Source organism: Anguilla anguilla, chromosome 2, assembly GCF_013347855.1.
Source record: "Anguilla anguilla isolate fAngAng1 chromosome 2, fAngAng1.pri, whole genome shotgun sequence".
NCBI classification, from domain to species: domain Eukaryota; kingdom Metazoa; phylum Chordata; class Actinopteri; order Anguilliformes; family Anguillidae; genus Anguilla; species Anguilla anguilla.
The window spans coordinates 45,475,185-45,494,853 of NC_049202.1; the positions used below are offsets into that span (position 1 = coordinate 45,475,185).

The 19,669-nt window shown below is 38.1% G+C and overlaps 1 protein-coding gene across 5 annotated transcripts in view; it reads right to left on the bottom strand.

Moving 5' to 3' along the window:
- Window positions 1-19,669, bottom strand: part of si:dkeyp-72e1.9 (syntaxin-binding protein 4) — a 37,856-nt gene that overhangs the window by 16,712 nt on the left and 1,475 nt on the right. For 2 of the 5 annotated variants that reach the window (XM_035402806.1, XM_035402804.1), the window contains exons 1-6: window positions 13,652-13,820; window positions 10,765-10,838; window positions 8,963-9,058; window positions 5,127-5,196; window positions 4,339-4,413; window positions 157-239 (exon numbers count right to left, since the gene is read on the bottom strand). In XM_035402806.1, the coding sequence (XP_035258697.1) occupies window positions 157-239; window positions 4,339-4,413; window positions 5,127-5,196; window positions 8,963-9,058; window positions 10,765-10,838; window positions 13,652-13,743 (490 nt within the window). In that variant the 5' untranslated portion in view covers window positions 13,744-13,820. Of the gene's footprint in view, window positions 1-156; window positions 240-4,338; window positions 4,414-5,126; window positions 5,197-8,962; window positions 9,059-10,764; window positions 10,839-13,445; window positions 13,596-13,651; window positions 13,821-19,669 lie in introns of those variants that run through there. The other 3 variants (XM_035402805.1, XM_035402808.1, XM_035402807.1) reach the window with 3 other exon arrangements.

Consider the following 19,669-nt stretch of genomic DNA (forward strand, 5'->3'; position numbering starts at 1 on the left):
GTTTAAAACAGTGATTCAGGCAACATTTCATATGAATAGCATGTTTAAAACAGTGATTCAGGCAACGTTTCATACGAATAGCATGTTTAAAACAGTGATTCAGGCAACGTTTCATACGAATAGCATGTTTAAAACAGTGATTCAGGGAACGCGTACCATGCTGACTTGGTGAATTTCTTGTAGAGCCTGTACTGCTGTTGTTCGATCCGTATTTCTCCAACAGCTCAGTAAATTCTCTCCTTTATCGAGACAAGAGGGGGAAAAGCATGAGTTAATAGTATCCTCTCACCTTCTCGTTTCCCGCTGATGTCAATGTTATTGAATGGGTTTCCAGAAAATATAACCATGAAGATGGTATGCCAGCACAGAATATCATACATGCCAGAAAATGCTTACAACCATTGCTCTGTAAAATATGTACCTGTAAGACCTAACTGACAAGTCAGTGAGTGCGAATGTTTGTGGAAATAAAGAAACCGCATATATTTTATACATGAAATTAATCACACCATATTTTAATCAAATGACAATGTCAAATTTAACCTGTTCTCTACAGTCCGTAGACAAATCATTATATATTTTTATATGTAAAACATAAACACAAACACATAAAATTTAATTTACATTTATATATAAAGATATAAAGTACATAATTTTGAGACTAACCATTCTTTGACTTGTTACCATTCATATTGTTTTCATTGAGTCACAACAAAAAGATGTATATTTGCTTTCTGCAAAAGCAGATATAGTAAATTGAGAATAATAATAAAACTTCCTAGTGAAGTATAAGAATATTTATTCTCTGTTTTGAATGGATATTCACTTCAAGTTCATTTCTCCCACTAAATAGGAGTAAATTGCCATGTTAACTTCTGCAAGAAACAATGTATCCACCTGCAGTGTGCCACAGGATTAAAAAAAAAAAAACTTGAAAACCTGACTGAATAAAAAGTGAACCAAAGTAAGTGTTTTCTTTGGTTCTTTATGCATAACTTAAAACATTATCATTTCGATTGCAGGCTCTTTAAAAAATAATGATCAGCAGAAAGCTAAGGATTAAATGACACCGCCCACTGCTCACTGACTGTCAGTTTAAGGTCAGCAGAACCTTTCCCTCTCACGTCTGAGATGCTCTGTCTTCTTAAAAGCGGACAGGAATCCCCCTGGTTTCCTGTTTCCAGAATCACCAGCTCAGCTTTAACCACTAAATTATTGAACCTCGGACAAACACCAGGTGCCAATATGATGCTGAGTATTATAATCCTGCCAAAGCAAAATCCTGCATAGAAAGAAATTACCACATACTGTAAACTAGGCAACACACTCACAGGGATTAAAGCAAAAAAAAATATTCAGACTGAAAAAACTTTTCAGGCCAAGCAGGGCCGGTCGACTGGGGGGGGGGGGGGGGGGGGGGCGAGGGGGGGGTCTGTTGGATGTTGGTGGGTGCCGGGTTGCCTTTTTAGAGAGGGTACTTTTTTCCACCGTGCAGTCGCGTCACATTGGTTTACATGTAAAAAAAACACGGAGGCAGCTCAGAAAAAGGCGGACAGTGTGTACACGCCCTTAGCCCTCGACGCCTGCCAGATATGCAGTAGATACTACAAGCATTGTTTCTCCTGAATATTTTTCAACAGAAAAATTAATCAGGAGAAACAATGCTTGTTTAGTATAATAATGTGTTTTCATCTTATTTTGCATGACAGTGCCACGAATAGGACGTCCTCACAGGACAAGTGCTAGGGATGAGGGGAAATTAGTGTGCGCATACAGGTGAATACGGCGTTTGGGCTCATCTAATTGCAAACTGTCACGATTCTTAGCTGCTGGAATAAACTTTCCTTGTGGATTATTCTCGATCGGAAGATGTGGGTGGTTGCAAAATGATTGCTTTCTTCTCATTCGTCGGAGAGGTGCTATTGCCTTTTTGAACGGCGTCTTCTCGCTCCTTCTTCGTCACAAACTTTGACTTTGATTGCAATCTCGATTAACTTTATTCGTATTTGAACTATTTCTATTGCTGGACATTAAGACTCTCGTAATTTGCAGGTTTTGGGGTATTTTGTCAGGTTTATAAATGTATATTTTGGTGTTAATCTAACGGCGGCTTGTGTGTAGACTAAAGTTGTTTAATGTGCGTGCGTCCGCCGAGACGTGATTAATTGATTAGCCTGCTTCAATAGACCGTGGGGCTATATTATCGTCTCCGATTGTTTCGTTATTATACATATTATTGTTATATTGTCAAGAAAGGAAGTGTATGATTTTCAGTTAGTGGCTTTAATTAGTAGCCTAAGAGAAGGCCCAGTCTTCCAGCAGCGTCAGTAGGCTAACCCGGTACTACCAAGTTGTACCTAATAAAGTGGCCGGTGAGTGTATATAATTACCGACATCTAAGTAGATTGTACGCCTATACAAATCAGCTACCTATCACCTGGTAGCGCGATTCCCAAGTCCCGTAACACCCCCCTCCCCTCGCTTTTTTCCCCCTACGGATCTACACTGATCTCATACATGGCCTCTCTGGAATCCAATTGAGGGAAATCCGTTGTAGCGACGGAGAACTTTAATCCCTGCACTTAAAGTTGGTTCTAAACTTCAGAGGATGTCAGCATACAGTGTAGCTGAATCCAGCTAAACCTGTTTTCCTTGCACAGCAGGGTGTCCTTTAGATGTAAACAGTGCACTGAAGGTCAAACACAGGGGGCAAAACAGTTACAGGTTTTATAAAATGGTGAATATGGAACATATGTCTCATCTGGATAAAATTTTTAAAAAGGGTAAGGCCTGGGACATGTGGCATTTATCATACAGTGCTCTTTTGAATCAGGAGACTGAACTGACAGAGGAATACCATTAGCATTAGCCTGAGAAATGCTAGGGGGTTCCAGCCAGAAAAGTATTCCATCTGTAGCAGTGATTAAGAAGAAACAAAGATTTGAAGCGCAGAGACACAGCAGCACACAGCGTACTAAGCTCAGCACTGTCTCTCAATACAGTGTAAGCTTTCAAGTTATTCATTCATTTTAGACCACCAGGGTGTGGTCAGTTCCTTCAACACAAAAATGTGTGATGCTTCTGAAACTGAAGCACAGAAGTTTTACTATTAACGGGTTGTTGCTCTCAGTCTATTTTCCTTGATCAACAAGCGTCCTGATTAGTAAAATTAGCCATGGCCTTTTGGCAGATAATTACATTTCCATGAACTGAATCTCACGCATCAAGAAAGCACACGACCCAAATACATAAATTCCCTGGTTAACTGCATATTGCCACAGCTTTGGGCAAGAAACACAGAAAGACATTTTCATGAGCACAAACGGCAGATTCTGCTTGGGTTAGGTCTAGGGTCTAGGCCAATTTCAGCCAAAAGGTAGGACTGTTTGAACAGCTATGGGATACATTTCAGAATAAAAATGTATGTGAGTCATCAGTAGATGGGGAGGGAGAAATTCACAGGACAAGAGGACTACATTTATTCCAATGTTTGCATATTCATGATAAAAAAGTAACATTCTACCATAATATAAAGTTGACAAACAGCTAATTTTCTGCTTTGCTCAGCTGAGGTAGCTGCTGATCAGAAAGGATTATTCGCCTCCTTGGCGAAAATAAATAAATAGAGCAACTTAAAGGATTTTGCATTCATTTTGCATACATTTCTATGTAACACATGAAATGGTGGACACAAAGCATGGATCGACGGTTTGCCTAGTGCCATTAAATGAAATGACAAATTCGAAAAGCAGCTTTATTTCTCTGCTACAATTTTTTTTTCTGAATGAGTCTGAATGTATTGAAGCCTTGTAGGTTGACATGGACGGATGAATAGGCTTTTTCCATTGATAATTTTATATTTGCAGTGATGAAGGCAGTATAAACAGGCCAAGGAACTGAGGCACATGGGCCCCAGACCAGAGCAAGGTAGCCCAGGGCTTTTCAGCAGATGCAGCCAAGAATCCCACATGCTGCCAAAACACTAGCATAGATCTAGTTTAGAGGAAATTATTAATTTGGCTTCAAGTATTAAAAAGCTAAAACATAAAACTTTGGAGAACTGGTTGTGGTTCAGAGCATCACAAATCATGGTGACAAAGTTAATTACTATTTCATGATGAAGGATGAACCTACGATTAGTGCATTGACAGGCTCCAAGCAATGAAGCTCTTAAGTTTAACTTAATTTATTCTGATTGCCTTTCTCAAGGCCGGTGACTGAGAGTTACTGTGGACAGACCCAAACACTGCACCATTTTATCATCTGTCACTGAACCGCCTGCCTTTTTTCATCACAACAGGTAAGACAGGTGTCTGCACAAGCTTATCAACAGCTTACCGCGCCTCTTCATCCCTAGCAATGAGAAGACGCATACGATTGGTTGCAGATGCTGCTCTGAGGATGTCAACAGCCCTATAAACAGAAAACAAGCAATGCTGCATTCAATTATGTATGAAACATAAAACAACTAATAAAAACATTATATTGGATGGTTGAAAAGGTTAATCCTCATTCTGAATTAATCTTAAATGCAAAACCCATAATACTACAGAAAATTACAGTCAAAACATACAAGCATGAGGAAAATGTAATATTTGTGTACTATTGTTTGTTTTGGATTACCCTAAATAACTATCAGATCAAAAGCATTTACACCAATTTAAAATATACTTGAAAATGGTTACTTTTGAAACAGTTCTAGTATTTCACTTCATTTTCAATATTAATAAATTCCATCCATACACTTTATTATATAGATCACATTTATAGGGAAAATATATTGATTTTGTATTTAACAAGCATTCATTTTAAAATTGAAGGAAATACAATGAGATGCATAATGTTTGTGACATTCACATATTTTTTTCTTGATTCGGCCATACTCCACAATTTTAGATCTGTACTCAAACAATGCACATGTAGCGCAACTTCTCAGGATTAAAGGATATTTTTATACATTTTTCTCACCGTATTTAGAGAAATATGTTAAAAAGGCAACAGTACCACTTTCAAATGTCTTCTGCTTGTTTTGAAAAATGCCATCACAATCAATTTTGCTCAACAAAGGGGTCAATTAACCTTTCATTATGGCATTCATTGTCAGCTTAGGAGAGGGTACTTCATACCTTTCACACGTGATTCCTATTAAACTTGCCCCATTCACTTCCAAAATCTGGTCTCCAGGCTGTAGACGCCCTGAAAGTAAGAATTTACCATTTACATGCAAGTATTTTGATTATGATACAGCCCATATAAACACCTTATTCCAAAAAGCAAAACCTGGTTAAGCCCTTATTGCTAATACGTAAAATCCAAAAAAAGAGTGGTTGTATATGCCTCATCAAATGAAAACCACATTATCCTGCTTAAACACGGTCTGCATACATTATTAAGCCTTAAATTTAACAAAACAATACCAGTAGTTCACATCCAAGCAATTTTAAATACTTCACGAACATGAAAGAATTACTAAGATGCCATCCCTTACCACTTATCGAAGAATGTGAACAGCTAACCATGCACACTGGAATGGGGCTGGGTTATTCAGAATATGATGCGCATGTAAACATGGCCAGTGAGTCAGTGGAACATCATTAGAACACTAATTACTTTATTAATGGTCTCTTAAGTAAATTGTTTGATTTTGTGTTCCCACTTATGGAGTTCTTATCTAATATCGAATTAGGTTTCTGGTATATAATAATCTATTGACACTGGGACAATATTTTGTTGTTGCTTTTCTATTGTTATTGTTGTGCCACTGAACCAAAAACAGGATTGATGTCAGAAGCTGGGCTAAAAAATGTGACTACACCATGACATAAAATTAATCTTTTGATGACCCCAAAACACATCATGGCACAGGACATGAAATGCTACAGTCGTCTCTGAGCTTGGGGTGACTGAGTCAAGTCTTAAAGTCTAAAACAACATTATGGACATTTGGAAATGTATCTCAGTAAGTTCTTGTAAATTTCTTCTACATAGTATAAGAATATTTAAAGTAATAATTTCTTCACACCACGACAGTTTATCGGCAATTTATTGATAGTTTTTTTTGTTATATTTAGCTGAGTGGTTGGCTTTTGTTTTAGAGTTAGTAGCCCTTTTGGGTACCTATTCAGTTTTTGAAGGATGGCATGATCTGGGACTGACAGGCTATCCACTATGATGGGAGTAAACAAATAATAAAGAAATGCAGATCACATACAAAAAACAAGATGGATACAGCGGTCTCTGGGATACAGGGATCAAAGGGATATCACAGACAATACGCTGCAGATCCACAAAGTCCAACAAATAGGGAAATAATGTTAATGGCTAAGAAGTGGTTGTAATTGCATGGTCATAATACACCCTAATTAGCTGCTCCTCACTTATTCAAATCCTACTTAGGGGTAATATTGGAAACTGGAGAGCTTTTCAAAAGTGTAAAAGAACATTCATACATGTTTTTAAACTCATTAGGCCCTCTTCGGGAAATGTCACTGAAAATTTCCTACTGGCGTGACATTCTCTATCTCTGATATACTATTTAATCCTTTATAAGATGCAATAAATCCCCATCCAATTGGAATTCAATTAAAAGATGAAAGTGGCTGTGCTTTACTATCAGCAAATTCTAAGTGCAATTGGCAGTCAGTAGCTATGCTTGATGCTTGACCCATTCTGCTATGACTCCTCATGTGGCTCTGTCCCACTCCGGGTCCTGTCATGTTCAGAACTAGGAGTACTGAAACTGGGGCACATTTGCTTGTATTTTATTCATGCAGTCCTTGGATGAGTGCTAGTTCTTGCAGTGCAGACTCTTGCTATCATCACTGTTAGTCGGTGTTTATAAGCGCACTTAGAAAGGAAATAGCCCTTGTCCGAACTTAGCTACTTATGTCTTTCAATTCAGACCAACTATTGCGATTTCTAATTTGAGTTTATGTAGCGTTGTTAAAGACAATAAAATAGGATACAGAACCTACAATACACCTGTAACAGCGTTTTTTTTAGTTGAACTTGTTCAGGATTTTGTTTGGTGTTGGTGGTTCCAAAGCAACACGGGAGGATTTTCATTAGCACATGCCACCGGTATGCATTGAGCTTTATTTATTTCCCAGGTACTGGTGCGCCATTCAAATTACCTACTGGTCTGTGATGTCATCTGGGCTCCAACTGGAAGTCAGTTCTGTCCCTAACCACGTGACTAGCTAGTTTCCTAACACTTCACACTTTGAGAAATGTACCAGCGGTTGCTCTTGTATGGCTGAAGAAATGGCTGACTTCATTGGCAAGCACACGGCTCCACCAGAGAGCCAGCTAAGCCCAACCAGCATTAGACCCAAGAAACCCTGTTATCCATCTCAAAAGCTGAGTGATAAAAATTGTGGGAAAACAAGAGTGGTCACCAGTCTGGGTTTTGGTCTGTGGTGAGAGCTGAGGGAGTTAAAAGGGCAGAAAAGTGAGTTGGCTGCCCCCCTATTTTTTACACCAGGCCAGCCCTTTACACCAGAGCGGCCAGTGGAGAATGGGCTCCGCCCCTATAGCTAGGTTCCTCCTGAGATTTCTTCCCATCGAGGAGTCTTTTCTAGCCACTGATTGAGGGTTTTTTTCTCCCCACTGGGAGTGTTTTACCTCATGTGCTTGCTACTTGGGTTTTCAGGCCTGGTTTTTGCTTTTGCCCTTTTTCTGCATTTAAAAAAATCTGGAAAAAGGGCTATACAAATAAAATAAAATTGATTTCAATCCATTGATTTAATTTAATTCTACAATGACATTTTGCTTTCTCGAGCCTAGCATTATTTATGATCTCCTTAGTCAGGCAGAACCCTGACAGGCTAACATCTGAACATTCACTATGATTTTAGAGCTACATAGTACTTGTGTGTAAATACATAGCTGCTACTCAATCAACTAATTGACTAAATTTAATTGATAATTAGATTTAGCTGACTGAACACAGCCGGTGGCTTGATTGTAACCAGCCCTGTTAAATCTAAACCTCACTCATATTGAACCTTACCAGAGTGAAGTAGTCACTGCAAAGTTTCTACAAGCACACTATGCCATGATCAAAGGAAATTCCAGAAGAGATGAGAAAAAAGTTGTTGAAATATATCAGTCTGGAAAGGGTTACAAAGCCATTTCTAAGGCTCTGGGACTCCACCGAACCACAGTGAGTGAGTACCATTATCTCAAAATGGAAAACACTTGGAACAGTGGTGAATCTTCCCAAGAGTGACCAGCCTGCCAAAATTTCCCCAAGGGCACAGCAAGAACTCATCCAGAAAATCACAAAAGATCCCAGAAGAAGATCCAAAGAACTACAGGCCTCTCTAGTCAGTGTTAGTTGTGTATTCAGGAACACTGACCTCTAAGGTCAGTGTTCCTGACTACACAATAGGAAAGAGACTGGGTTTTGGACAACACCGGTCCCATTACGTCGAGTGTAAAGCAAATACAGCATTTCACAGAAATAACATCATACCAACATTCATACACAGTAGTGGTAGTGTGATGTTGTGGGGATGTTTTGCTGCTTTGGGACCAATAATTATTGAAGGAACCAAGAATTTTGCTCTGTAACAGAAATTCTTAAAGAGAATGTCCAGTCATCTGTCCAAGAGCTGAAGCAGAAGCGTAATTGGATTATGCAGCAAGACAATGATCCAAAACACAAAAGTAAGTCCACATCTAAATGGCTGAAAAGAAACAAAATTTAAGTTATGGAGTGGCGTAGTCAAAGTCCAGACTTGAGCGCAATAGAGATGCTGTGGCAGGACCTGAAACAAGCAGTTCATGCTCTAAAACCTACCAATTTGTCTGGATTAGAGCAGTTCTGAATGAAGAGTAGGCTACAATTCCTCCACAGCAATGTGAAAGACTGATATTGGATCATAGGAAGTGTTTAGTTGCTATTATTGCTACTACCGATGGTGCAACCAGTTATTAATTACCCTTCAAAATGTCTTACCATTATTTGCAGCAAGGCCACCTGGTAAAATCCTTTTCACATAGACTCCAAATTCCTCTCCAGTTAATTCCTTTATGCCACCAATGACTTTAATTCCTGGGAAGACAAATAATGTCTTAGATCATGCAGAACAATACACAAATTAGATGACTCAAGATACCGGTTTGCAAATTAGCTGAATTATATTCATCATTTACCATGGCTTGGATGAATACTTAATGAGTACATACAGTATATATGGCCTGAGAAATCCTGGATTCCACTCAGAAATACATTTCGATAATTAGCCAGCCAACTCCTCAGACCTCTGAAAATTTCAGCTACCCTGCCACCTATCCTACCCACTTGATGGTAGCATCGATGTGCTAACTTGAAGCCATAAATTCGTAACTTTGTCAGCTAGCACTAGTTAGGTAGGTTCATCAGTATAGTTAGCTAGTTTTACTAGACATATTACTCACTGACATTAATCGAATTGAATCTGATCAAATTTGAACATGTTCATCTACTGGTATTCCACTGCTTGATTTTTTTTTAAATGCCCTGAACATGTTGCTGTCCTTGCAGACATGAATCAATGCTGCCCTTAACTGAAACACAGACTGCACTTAACAACACAGCTCCCTATAACTAACTTCCTGACCAGTGAGGTTGACCTCACTTCAGTCAGTTAAAGAAATAAACTGTAAAGTGGCCATAATCTTCAATATGAATTAATTTAAATATCTACATAATTCAGAGACTAATTGGCAAGATCCGTTTTTTCAATTTTCAAATTCATGTGTTTGTAAAAAATTCTCATATGAAAAACCACTGCACACCCTAGCATAGAAATACACCTGTGTTCCAGGCAATTCTGTTCAAGTGGAGTGTTCTTTTCTCTCAGCAGGGAACCTTGTAAATAAAAACATGCAGCACTTGCCTCAAACCAAGTGAACTGTCTTGTGTTTCTGACAAATAATCGCTTAAGTATTGTATCAGTGCGAGCTGCAAACTCAAACAAAATGTCTTTCATGACTTTTTTCCACAGAATGTAATTTATTTTGTTCTCCTGGTCATTCTTAAAATATTAGAATGTTGTGGTCAATATAAAATGACAGTTTGAGTGTTCAGATAGTATACATGATCTAGACTGTCGATAAATGATCTAGATTGTTTTTATGTTATGACATGATAATCTAGTTATTGTTTAAATTATAGTTGTTAAAATTATAAATATAATCAGTTATAATAATCATAATATTATCTGTAAATGAGCTTCTGGTAAATAAATTATAATAGTTTTATCAGTAAACTAACTAAGTGTAAATAAGGGTTTACCAACTCAGCTTTCTGTTTTGTCACTATCCATAAACAATATTTGCAACAATCTAATCTGTTTTGACAAGCCCAAAAGACTGCAGTATGTGAACTATTTTTTAACTGCTATCACGGCATTTTAAAAGTTTAGAATAAGATCAATGTGACCTTTTCACTGTTTCAAGAAAAACAGCATGTGCAAACAAATTTTCTATAAACCTCTTTAAATGTTTTCTTCCACCTGAGCAGAGCTTTTTTTTTTGCTTTCTGCTCAGCAAAGGTCAATATGCAGACACAGCAACCTCAATGAACTGAGCTCACAGTCATGTGTGCGTAAAAATACCATATAAAACAAATCACTTAACATTTCTTAAAGCAGCAGTTTGACTGCTAAAGTCCCAAAAAACCACTGAAAGCATTCAAGGTTCAGAATTAGTGTCCATTTTTGTGGAAGACATTGTCACACTTCAGCAGTACTACGAGAGTAGAAGAAACAGACTTACCCAATCCATTCTCACAGTCAGTGAATTCCAAGGAATGTACCGATCGATCTACTCCGTAAGGGCCCATCAATGTCCTGTGAGTCATGTGGGAGGAAGATAAAACTGAATTATTTGTCCTTCTGTGCTTTCTGTCATTTTGCAACTAGACCTCTGTATGTCTACATTTTTAAGTTAACACATTTGTGAGAACTGTGGGTTGGAATGATGACAGCAACTTCTGTACTGTAAGCCCATAAGTACTGGTTACTGACATCACGATGAGATATAACAGAAAAGTTGGTAAACTTGTTCAAGGATGTAAAAAACAATAACACAAAAAAAGTAACCAAAAAAAAGTACCAACACTTTACAGACTTGTATTCTAAAAATATCCATTGATCATGTTTAAGCATTTTCAAATTTTGTCACTCAAAACAAAAACTAAATCATCTGATATCTGATATTAGGCTTGTAAACCATTAGGTTGATAAACCACAGTATATACTGTGCACTTAATATGCAATATAAGCAGTGTACAGTGCTTTTGAAATGTTACAAACCTATTATTATAATCAGCAGCTGATCAGTTAACCCCTATTAATAGCCAAAAAATACACTATTAACCAGAGATTTTTTTTGGTATTATTTCAGTTTCATTTCTGATTTGCCCAGACAGTTTTTTTTGTTTTGTTTTGTTTTGCAATGAGGAATATTTCAGACGCAAATTTCAGACAAACTGTGATCTGTACTGTGGTATCAAGGTGTCGAGAAGTCTGTTGTCTAAAGCAAGAAAATACATTTAAAGTAACTCCAAAGCAGCTTGAACAGCAACGCTATGTTTCCAGAGGTTGTACATATGAGCTAATTAATTTTAGAACATTTAATCACAATTATAAAAATGGATATCAACTTTCATATGGTCACCGTACTTCTCTCCAGCTCAGTTTTCAAGCAGTGCAAGCTCTTCGCTCCCAAGAACCCTTGTATTAATGTTGACAGTGAAATCTGCATAAGCATGTCCTTGATAGCTGGTTTGCAAGGCCATAGGAAATAGTAAAAAAAGATTAAACACACTTGTTTGAAGAATAATAAGGTACTAGACACAGTTACGACCTCTGGAAACACAATGTCACTGTACAAACAACTTTGGAAGTACTCAAAGTGTATTTTCTTGTTTTAAAATTAGACCACAGCCTCCTGAATGCCCAGGTACCCTCTATTTTAAAGCTGGGATTTGGTCAGAAACTTCTGTAAGTATCTTTTTTACTTGCACACAAAAACTGTCTGAGCTAATCAAAAACATACACTAAAACTAAAATATAGCTTTATTTTACTTTTAGTGTATGTGTGCACACGCACAATGTTGAGAGTTCAGGCATCAAAGATGTCCTGCAGATTATTTCTGCCAATTGGCATCTTGCTTCTATCCCTAGTGATGGCAAAAAGATCCTATCACAACTTTAAAGGGTGTATTGCTTCAAATTTTGGGGCCAAGGGTAATACTATGACCAAACTCACTGGACTGAAAGGTTAATGGTGGTAAGGCCCATCTGGAATAACAGAGTTTGAGGGAGGGTCTATTGAAGGATGGGTTACACATTAAGAGGTTAAATGTTTATTCTGATAAAGTACACTTCATATCTAACACTAAACATTTTTATTGTGTACACATATAAAATTATTTGTTTCATGTAAACTACAGCCCTTTATCTCTGTTCTTGTAATAAATCAAATTTTAATGAGATGTATAATCAGATTTTTATTTATTTTTTACCATTATTGGAGGTTAAGGGAAGGGGCTTAAAAGCAGTATGAACAAATATTTCAAAAATGTCTGTCTCAGTTTATTTAATCTCAATTCGTTTCAGTTCAAACACCCAAAGTCAAATAAAAACGTGGATAAAGAAAAAAGACTACACAGACCATAGAACTGGCACTATCCTGGAAAGAAAATAATTTTATGCTACACCATTTCGGCTCAGCGCATTTTCTCAACAGCTGACAGCCTGCAGAGCTGTCTATCACCTGCTCTCAATTAAATAACGACAATGTTGTTAAATTAGCTCCTTGTTCGTTGTGTATTTCGCCTGTTAATTAATCATTTCTCATTTCTGAAATAATTAACGCGTCTACACGCTAAAATAAAACAAGTAGCCTAAATGTCACAGTAACTATTTAGAGATTTTGAAGTTTTAAAACATTCTCTTTTTTCTTACATTTCTTGAGTAGGGCTCTATGGTGATACCACTACCGTCCTAAATTAGCTCTACAACGTCGCTTTGGTAAATTTCGTCCGTTAAAGTCTGTGTTTCATAATGTTGCATCATATTTACGTTTAATCTATAAATTTAGGATTAAGATAATCCATTTCAAATTCTGTAATCCATTCTACATTCCAGACAAACAACGTCCCACACTCCGTTTATGCTACTGGTCGTCTAAAACAAATAGGTCTGAAACCATCATGGTAGCCTACCACGCGAACTGAACCACGAGATAAGTTCAGAACACGAGATTTATAAAATGTAGGTAAGTAAGAACAGCGATCACGGATATTTTCAAATCCACACATACATGATAGATCAGTCAGTTCTACGGTGGAACATCTCTGGCGTTAAAATGTTAAAAATGGTTGTCACAAATAATTGCTTAGCCTACTACTGAATTAACGGCACAGCGAGCATTTGAAACACTGTACTTACATTCAGACTAATCATTCAACAAAACGCGTCGTGCGAAGTACAATAACGTGCTGTCTTTCCAACTAATGGCAGATTCATAGTAGCCTACGTTAAAGCGTGCAACGCACTTCACACAATCAACAGCTTTAGAAAATTAGCCCTGGCCTAATCAGCTTGTGTTTAAATAGGGCTAACTTCACCCATATCCCAACATGTTCTTACATTACCTGCTTATAAGGACAGCTCCTTTATACATAACGGAAAACGTTGGCATTTTGAAATCACTTCTAGCATCCAGCCACGGTCGCCGCCTGTCCATTCAGTGCTGCTGCCTCAGCACCGCGCGCACTACCTTGCCACGGAAAGCCACATGATCCTCTCTACCAACAGCGCACTAATTCCCTTCACTATTAACAGGTCCGTAAAACACAATGCTAACTTGTTGACGAGTTATTTATCAAGCACGTGTGGTCAATCACAGCGAAAATATTCGTAGAAAATTATAAAAGAATGGGAATATTTTAAAGAATATTTACAACATTACTTTTTTTTTCTTTTTTTAAAATGAATTTATTATACTATGTGCTTCATTGCATCTATCTCAAATTGGTTATAACTGGAACAACGTCAAAAGCTTTAAAAGGAACATGAATGTGAGAGGATTACACATCTGTTTTTGTGAAAATGTTTGCTCTTGGTAACTACATGACCAGTTCGATACAGGAAGCCAAATCCCCTTATATCCTTGTAAGGGAAACTCCACTTGGTAGGGGGTGCCATTTATCATGAGCTCAAGTGGTAAATTACGCATATTTCTCAGTGGTTATTTGCTTTTTATTTAATTATTTATTCATTTATTTATTGAAGGGCCATTAATTACAATTACAGTTTAGCAATAATTAGGACAAGCTATAGTTACAGTCACGTAAGTGGCAAATTGCAATTACTGGTCTTGTGAGATAAAGGGAGAAGAGGGTTCTTTAGAAACATTGAGGTATAATTTTTAAAAAGTGAATTTTGAGACTTTTGTTGAAACCAGCCTGTGAGTCCTCCTTCCTGATCAGAGAAGGTCATTCCACCACCAAAGCATAAGGCCAGAGAGCAGCTGGGAGCTTGAAGGGATGGGACAGCCAGCTCAGCTGGCTGTAGGATGCTAAATGTAGTGGTCTGGTTGGAGTGAATGGTGTGATCACTGACTGAAGATATGAAGGGGCAGTACTATGTGTAGCCCGGTATGCCAGTGGGAGAGAATTGAACTGAAAGTGGGTAGCCACACAAAGCCAGTGAAAAGTGTTCAAAAGTGCTGTGGCGTGTGTAAATACGGCATGTTAAAAGCCAGACAGGCAGCAGTATTCTGGAGCAGTTGCAGTGGCCTGATGACACCGGCCGGTAAGGTGGTCAACAAGACGTTAACGTGGGATTGCCTTGCATTGTCCTCAACTGTGATGTAGTGAAATGGTCTTGTCACCACATAATGTACAACACTAGGATCATATGATACATGGTACATTTTCATCTTTCAATTGATTTACCACTTATAATTATCTAAGATAAAATGGACATACTGTATAGGCACTTCACACACTGTCCTCCCCAAATGAAAACTACATTCAGTGGCCTGTGATGCCCATAAAGCTAAAGCTCATTATTATCAATCACATGGAAGCATCCAATTTTAGAACAATGATGTCAGCTGCCTGTTAAAACCTGTTAACATAATAACGTGTCCAACAATTGTTTCACATTGGTCTCAATAGAGTAGGGCTGACACATTTGCTTATGCACTGTTACATGCTGTTCTTACAGATTAATTAAAGTAGACACTTATTGTGACACTTTGCATTATTAGATTTGACATTTTAAAAATAGCAAATTGAAAGACAGTATAGAAAATCTGTGACCAGGAGCTTGAGTAATTTCCTCACAAATAAATTGAAGACAAGTTACTATATAAAGCCACTTGTTGTTATACTGATAATGTATTATTACTTCATTGTAACACATGTATCGTGCATGTAAATGAAAGTAATTGTGTTTAGTACTTTGTCGCATATCCTTTGCATGCAAAGACTGCTTGAAGGCTGTGACCCATAGACATCACCAGGTGGTGAATATCTTCTCTAGTAGCACTTTGCCAGGCCTGTACTGCAGCCAACTTCAGCTCCTGCTTGTTTCGTGGGATAGTTGCCCTAATATTTTCTTCAGCGTTTGAAATGTAACATTTAAGATATACTTAATTGTTGTCTGTATTTAACCCATCCAAGCTACTTAAGAGCTGGGCGGCCATAGTACACTACCCGGAGACCAACTCCAGTTCTGAGGCCAGTTCAAGGGCAATGGTAGGGTGGCGGTATACTTAATCTGACATGAAGGTTGCAAGACAACGGTGCTAACCACTGCACCACCGTGTTGCCCAATGCATGTTCAATTGGATTCAGACCAAGTGAATGAATTTTGCCTCTGTTGCTTTAACAGTATGTTTCAGATCATTGTATTGTTGTAGGATGAAGTACTATCCAATCAGTTTGATTGTATTTGGTTGAACTTAAATTCTGTACACTTCAGAATTCATTCTTATGCTACTATCAGCAATTACATCATCAATGAAGACATGTGAGCCAGCACCTATGACAGCCATACATGTCCAAACCATAAGACCCCCCTCACCCCCCCCCCCCCCCCCCCCCCCCCACCATGTGCACAATATTCCTGTTCATAGCTGACAGAAGTGGAACCCAGCATGATCTTCTGCTGCTGTAGCCCACCCACCTTATGGTTCAACGCATTGTGTGTTCAGTGATGTCCTTCTGCACACCACTGTTGTGAACATTTTTTTCTGGAGCATGGTCTGTGGAACAAGTCTGCCCCTTCTCCTTTGGCCTCTCGTTAACAAGCTGTTTAACATCATTAACATGCAGGTTAAGTACCTGGCTCAAAGGTCCAATGGCAGTGTCCTACCCAGGAATTGAACCTGTGACCGTTACAAGACCAGTCCCTTACCCATTATACTACACTGCCACCCTACACACACCCACACACACACAAACACTTGCATCCTTACACAAGCTCTCTTTCTCTATCACACACACACACACGTGTACACAAGCACCCACATACGCATTCATGCATACTCGGGTGCACACACACACACACACGCACACACAAAAATCTTTTCCATCCAGATGCCATAGCAACAATCATTTGCATCAGAACTTTAATCACCAACTCTGCACAGTGGGTTGTTATCAGATTATGAGATAATCCTGGGCAAATTGAAATACCACTACTACAGCAATTCCCTGATGGGTTAGTACATATTTTTTGTGCAGCGATTCTCCCTTTCCTCTTCTAAGACGAGGCACTCCACTATACTGACCCCCAGCATGAAAACGGATTTTAGCTGAGGGGGAACAGTCCACGTGATGTTACCTGCTTCAAGAACTGAAATGGGTTAATCTGAGTTTAAGGGAGAAGCAGTCTGATCTGCTTGCTGAGGGGAAAAACAAATGCCTGCCTGCCCTCTAGAGGCAGCAGACAATGAGCAAAGCATAACAGGATCAAGCTTTGCCTAGGGTTCGTAGCCTATATACGGACTTGGTAACAAGTTTGACAAAGATGCAAAAAACACGACACTTCCTGACGGTAACTTGGACAGAAATTGTGCTGCACACAAGTAACAGACAAAAACACAGGGAATACCATAATACAAGTGTCTTGGATTTCCATCATATTATTTTTATTGAATGTTCCTTGTAGTGTAGGTTGTAGCACAATATAATATATGGTTCTTTAAATTTAGGCAAGATACTCATAGCCCCTACAGAGGACAAAATTGCTGACTTGGGTCAGAATATTGACTTACAGCTCAATGGATTTTTCCCAAGTGGTCAACTTTTACATGCAATAATAGTGATAATGATTCAACTAATGTCATTTCATGGCAATTCAGACTTTTATGTTATGAAAACAAGTTCAAATGGCATGCATGGTTAAATAAATATTTGATCGCCACAATATTTGGTAGCCCATTACTAAAAAGCTGTAAATATTGTATGAAATGTTAAAATCGGGTGACCATATACTGCATTAAAAAAAAAAATTTTAAATAGAGTATAGAGGCAGGCAGGCTTTATGAACATAATAGTTGACTATTTGTTTGTTTATATGTGGTCTATGGCAGTGGTTCTCAACCTCAGTCCTGGGGGACCACTCTGTATGCTGGTTCTTATTCCAACCAGCATATACAGTGGTCCCCCAGGACTGTGATTGAGAACCAATGGTCTATGGAATGATCTAAACCTAACCAGACATTTCTAGGAATTTAGAAATCCCGACTGGATGGATATTTTGGTCCCAAAAAGAAGATATGTCTGGGAAAAAGACATTTGGGCCTAATTAAAACATAGAATCAGTCAAGAAATGAAACCGTAGCCTTATTAAATATCTACTTAGTATTTTATTAGATATCAAACCTATTTTAATGAAACATATAATTTAATAATTTCAGTAACGCCTGGGTTACCGCTAGGGGGAGTTTGGTAGGAAGAGGTTAAAATCTTTTGGTTTAACTGCATGCATGTTGTGTATTAGTCAAATTGTTGATATATTGGTGTATCAGTACAAGTACATGCTTGGTTAATTCTGTTGTGAACCAAATAATGCTGACCAAGAAGAGAAGAGGCAAAAGCTGCAAATGAGCTAAAGTGTTGGGGCTAACAGTGACTAGACAAGGGGGGAGTTATAGGTAAGACAAAAGCCCTAAAAGATATTGGTTTCTTTACTTTCACAAAGCTCTGTCAAGCCTGTGTGTCCTGTATTGGACTATGTTACCAGAAATTGGGGTTATAAAATGTATAATGGATGTTAACTTGTTCACAGTAGAGCTATTATATATTTTTGGGGAGTCAACAAATTTTCTCCAACCCTAGCCATTACAGTAGACATGAGATGAGAACCTTGTGAAGTACGCTGGGCTGTATGTATGACTAGTGGAATATATTATTGAACACGAGTGATGGTAGACTTTGTAAGATGCTACCCATGTGGTATATACAGATGGGCAGCCCTTGGGCAGTGTATATTCATGTTTTATTTAAGAGAGCAGGGTATGAAGAGATGTATACACTGACAGAAAAAGTTAATATTAGTATGATTATAGACGCAAGCCAAAACTAAGGACATATAGCTGAGTTCAGTACTGAAAGTTGCATGACATATAATCTAACCATATAATCTAACCAAGAGGGGAAGATCTGGTGTGCCCAGATAAGGTCTGACCTGGACCAGGAACCGGGAAGTCTGTGTCTATTATAATCTACTGTCATGTAATCTTATGTGCGATGGACCATTTAGATAGTACAGTATGATACAAAAATAAAATAAAATAAATTCATTCATTCATTCATTCATTCATTCATTCATTTAGGGCTGGCTTACATAAGGGCAGCCATGTCCATTCAAAAGGGAACTTACAATAAGGGGCTACCTCTGAACTTACTTCACTCTCTAAATTTTCTCCTATTATTGTTACATTAAACATCTTCAGCTTTGCTTTTTGATACCTTACTACTTTTTTCTTACAATGTCCCATGATTTCTTCCCCTTGGAGACATTGTATGCATCAAGTCAAATGCTTGTTAGAGGGTGACAATTTTTAATGCATTTTGAAAGCACGTGAAAATGATACCTCTCATATTAGCCAGCTTTATGTTAAGATTGTCTAAACTAATTCTGTTTTCATAAACATTGCCTGGTCATACTAAACGTAGACACAAAGGACAAATTGGGTCAGAAACAAAGCCATTTTTTCTGTTTGTGGGAAGCAATTATTTATGGAAACCTGTGCAATGGAGAACAGGCCGAAGGACAAGCGCAGTAAACTCTGCTGTTTAATTGCCGTTGCAGAGACCTGCACATTTGTTTTTTTCTGATCACTCATTGAGGTTTTTCTTCGCCCTTTCATTTAAAAAAGGAAAGAGATGTCCCACTTCCTGTTGTTGTTGCAGGTCAGGGATTGCATTTGCAAATTATACATCATCTTATATATACATCTCAGTGATGAAAATGTAATCAGAGCACGACCCCCTCACAATGAGAACCGTGATGTGGCCTATACTAATCCACTTCCATTACAAATTTGATTGTTGATGCATAGAGCTTGCTTTCATCAAGGAAAATAATTCATTTCTCTGAGCATGGTGAAAAAAAGGGTTTGTTTCGCATGATGGAATTAAAGTACTATAAAT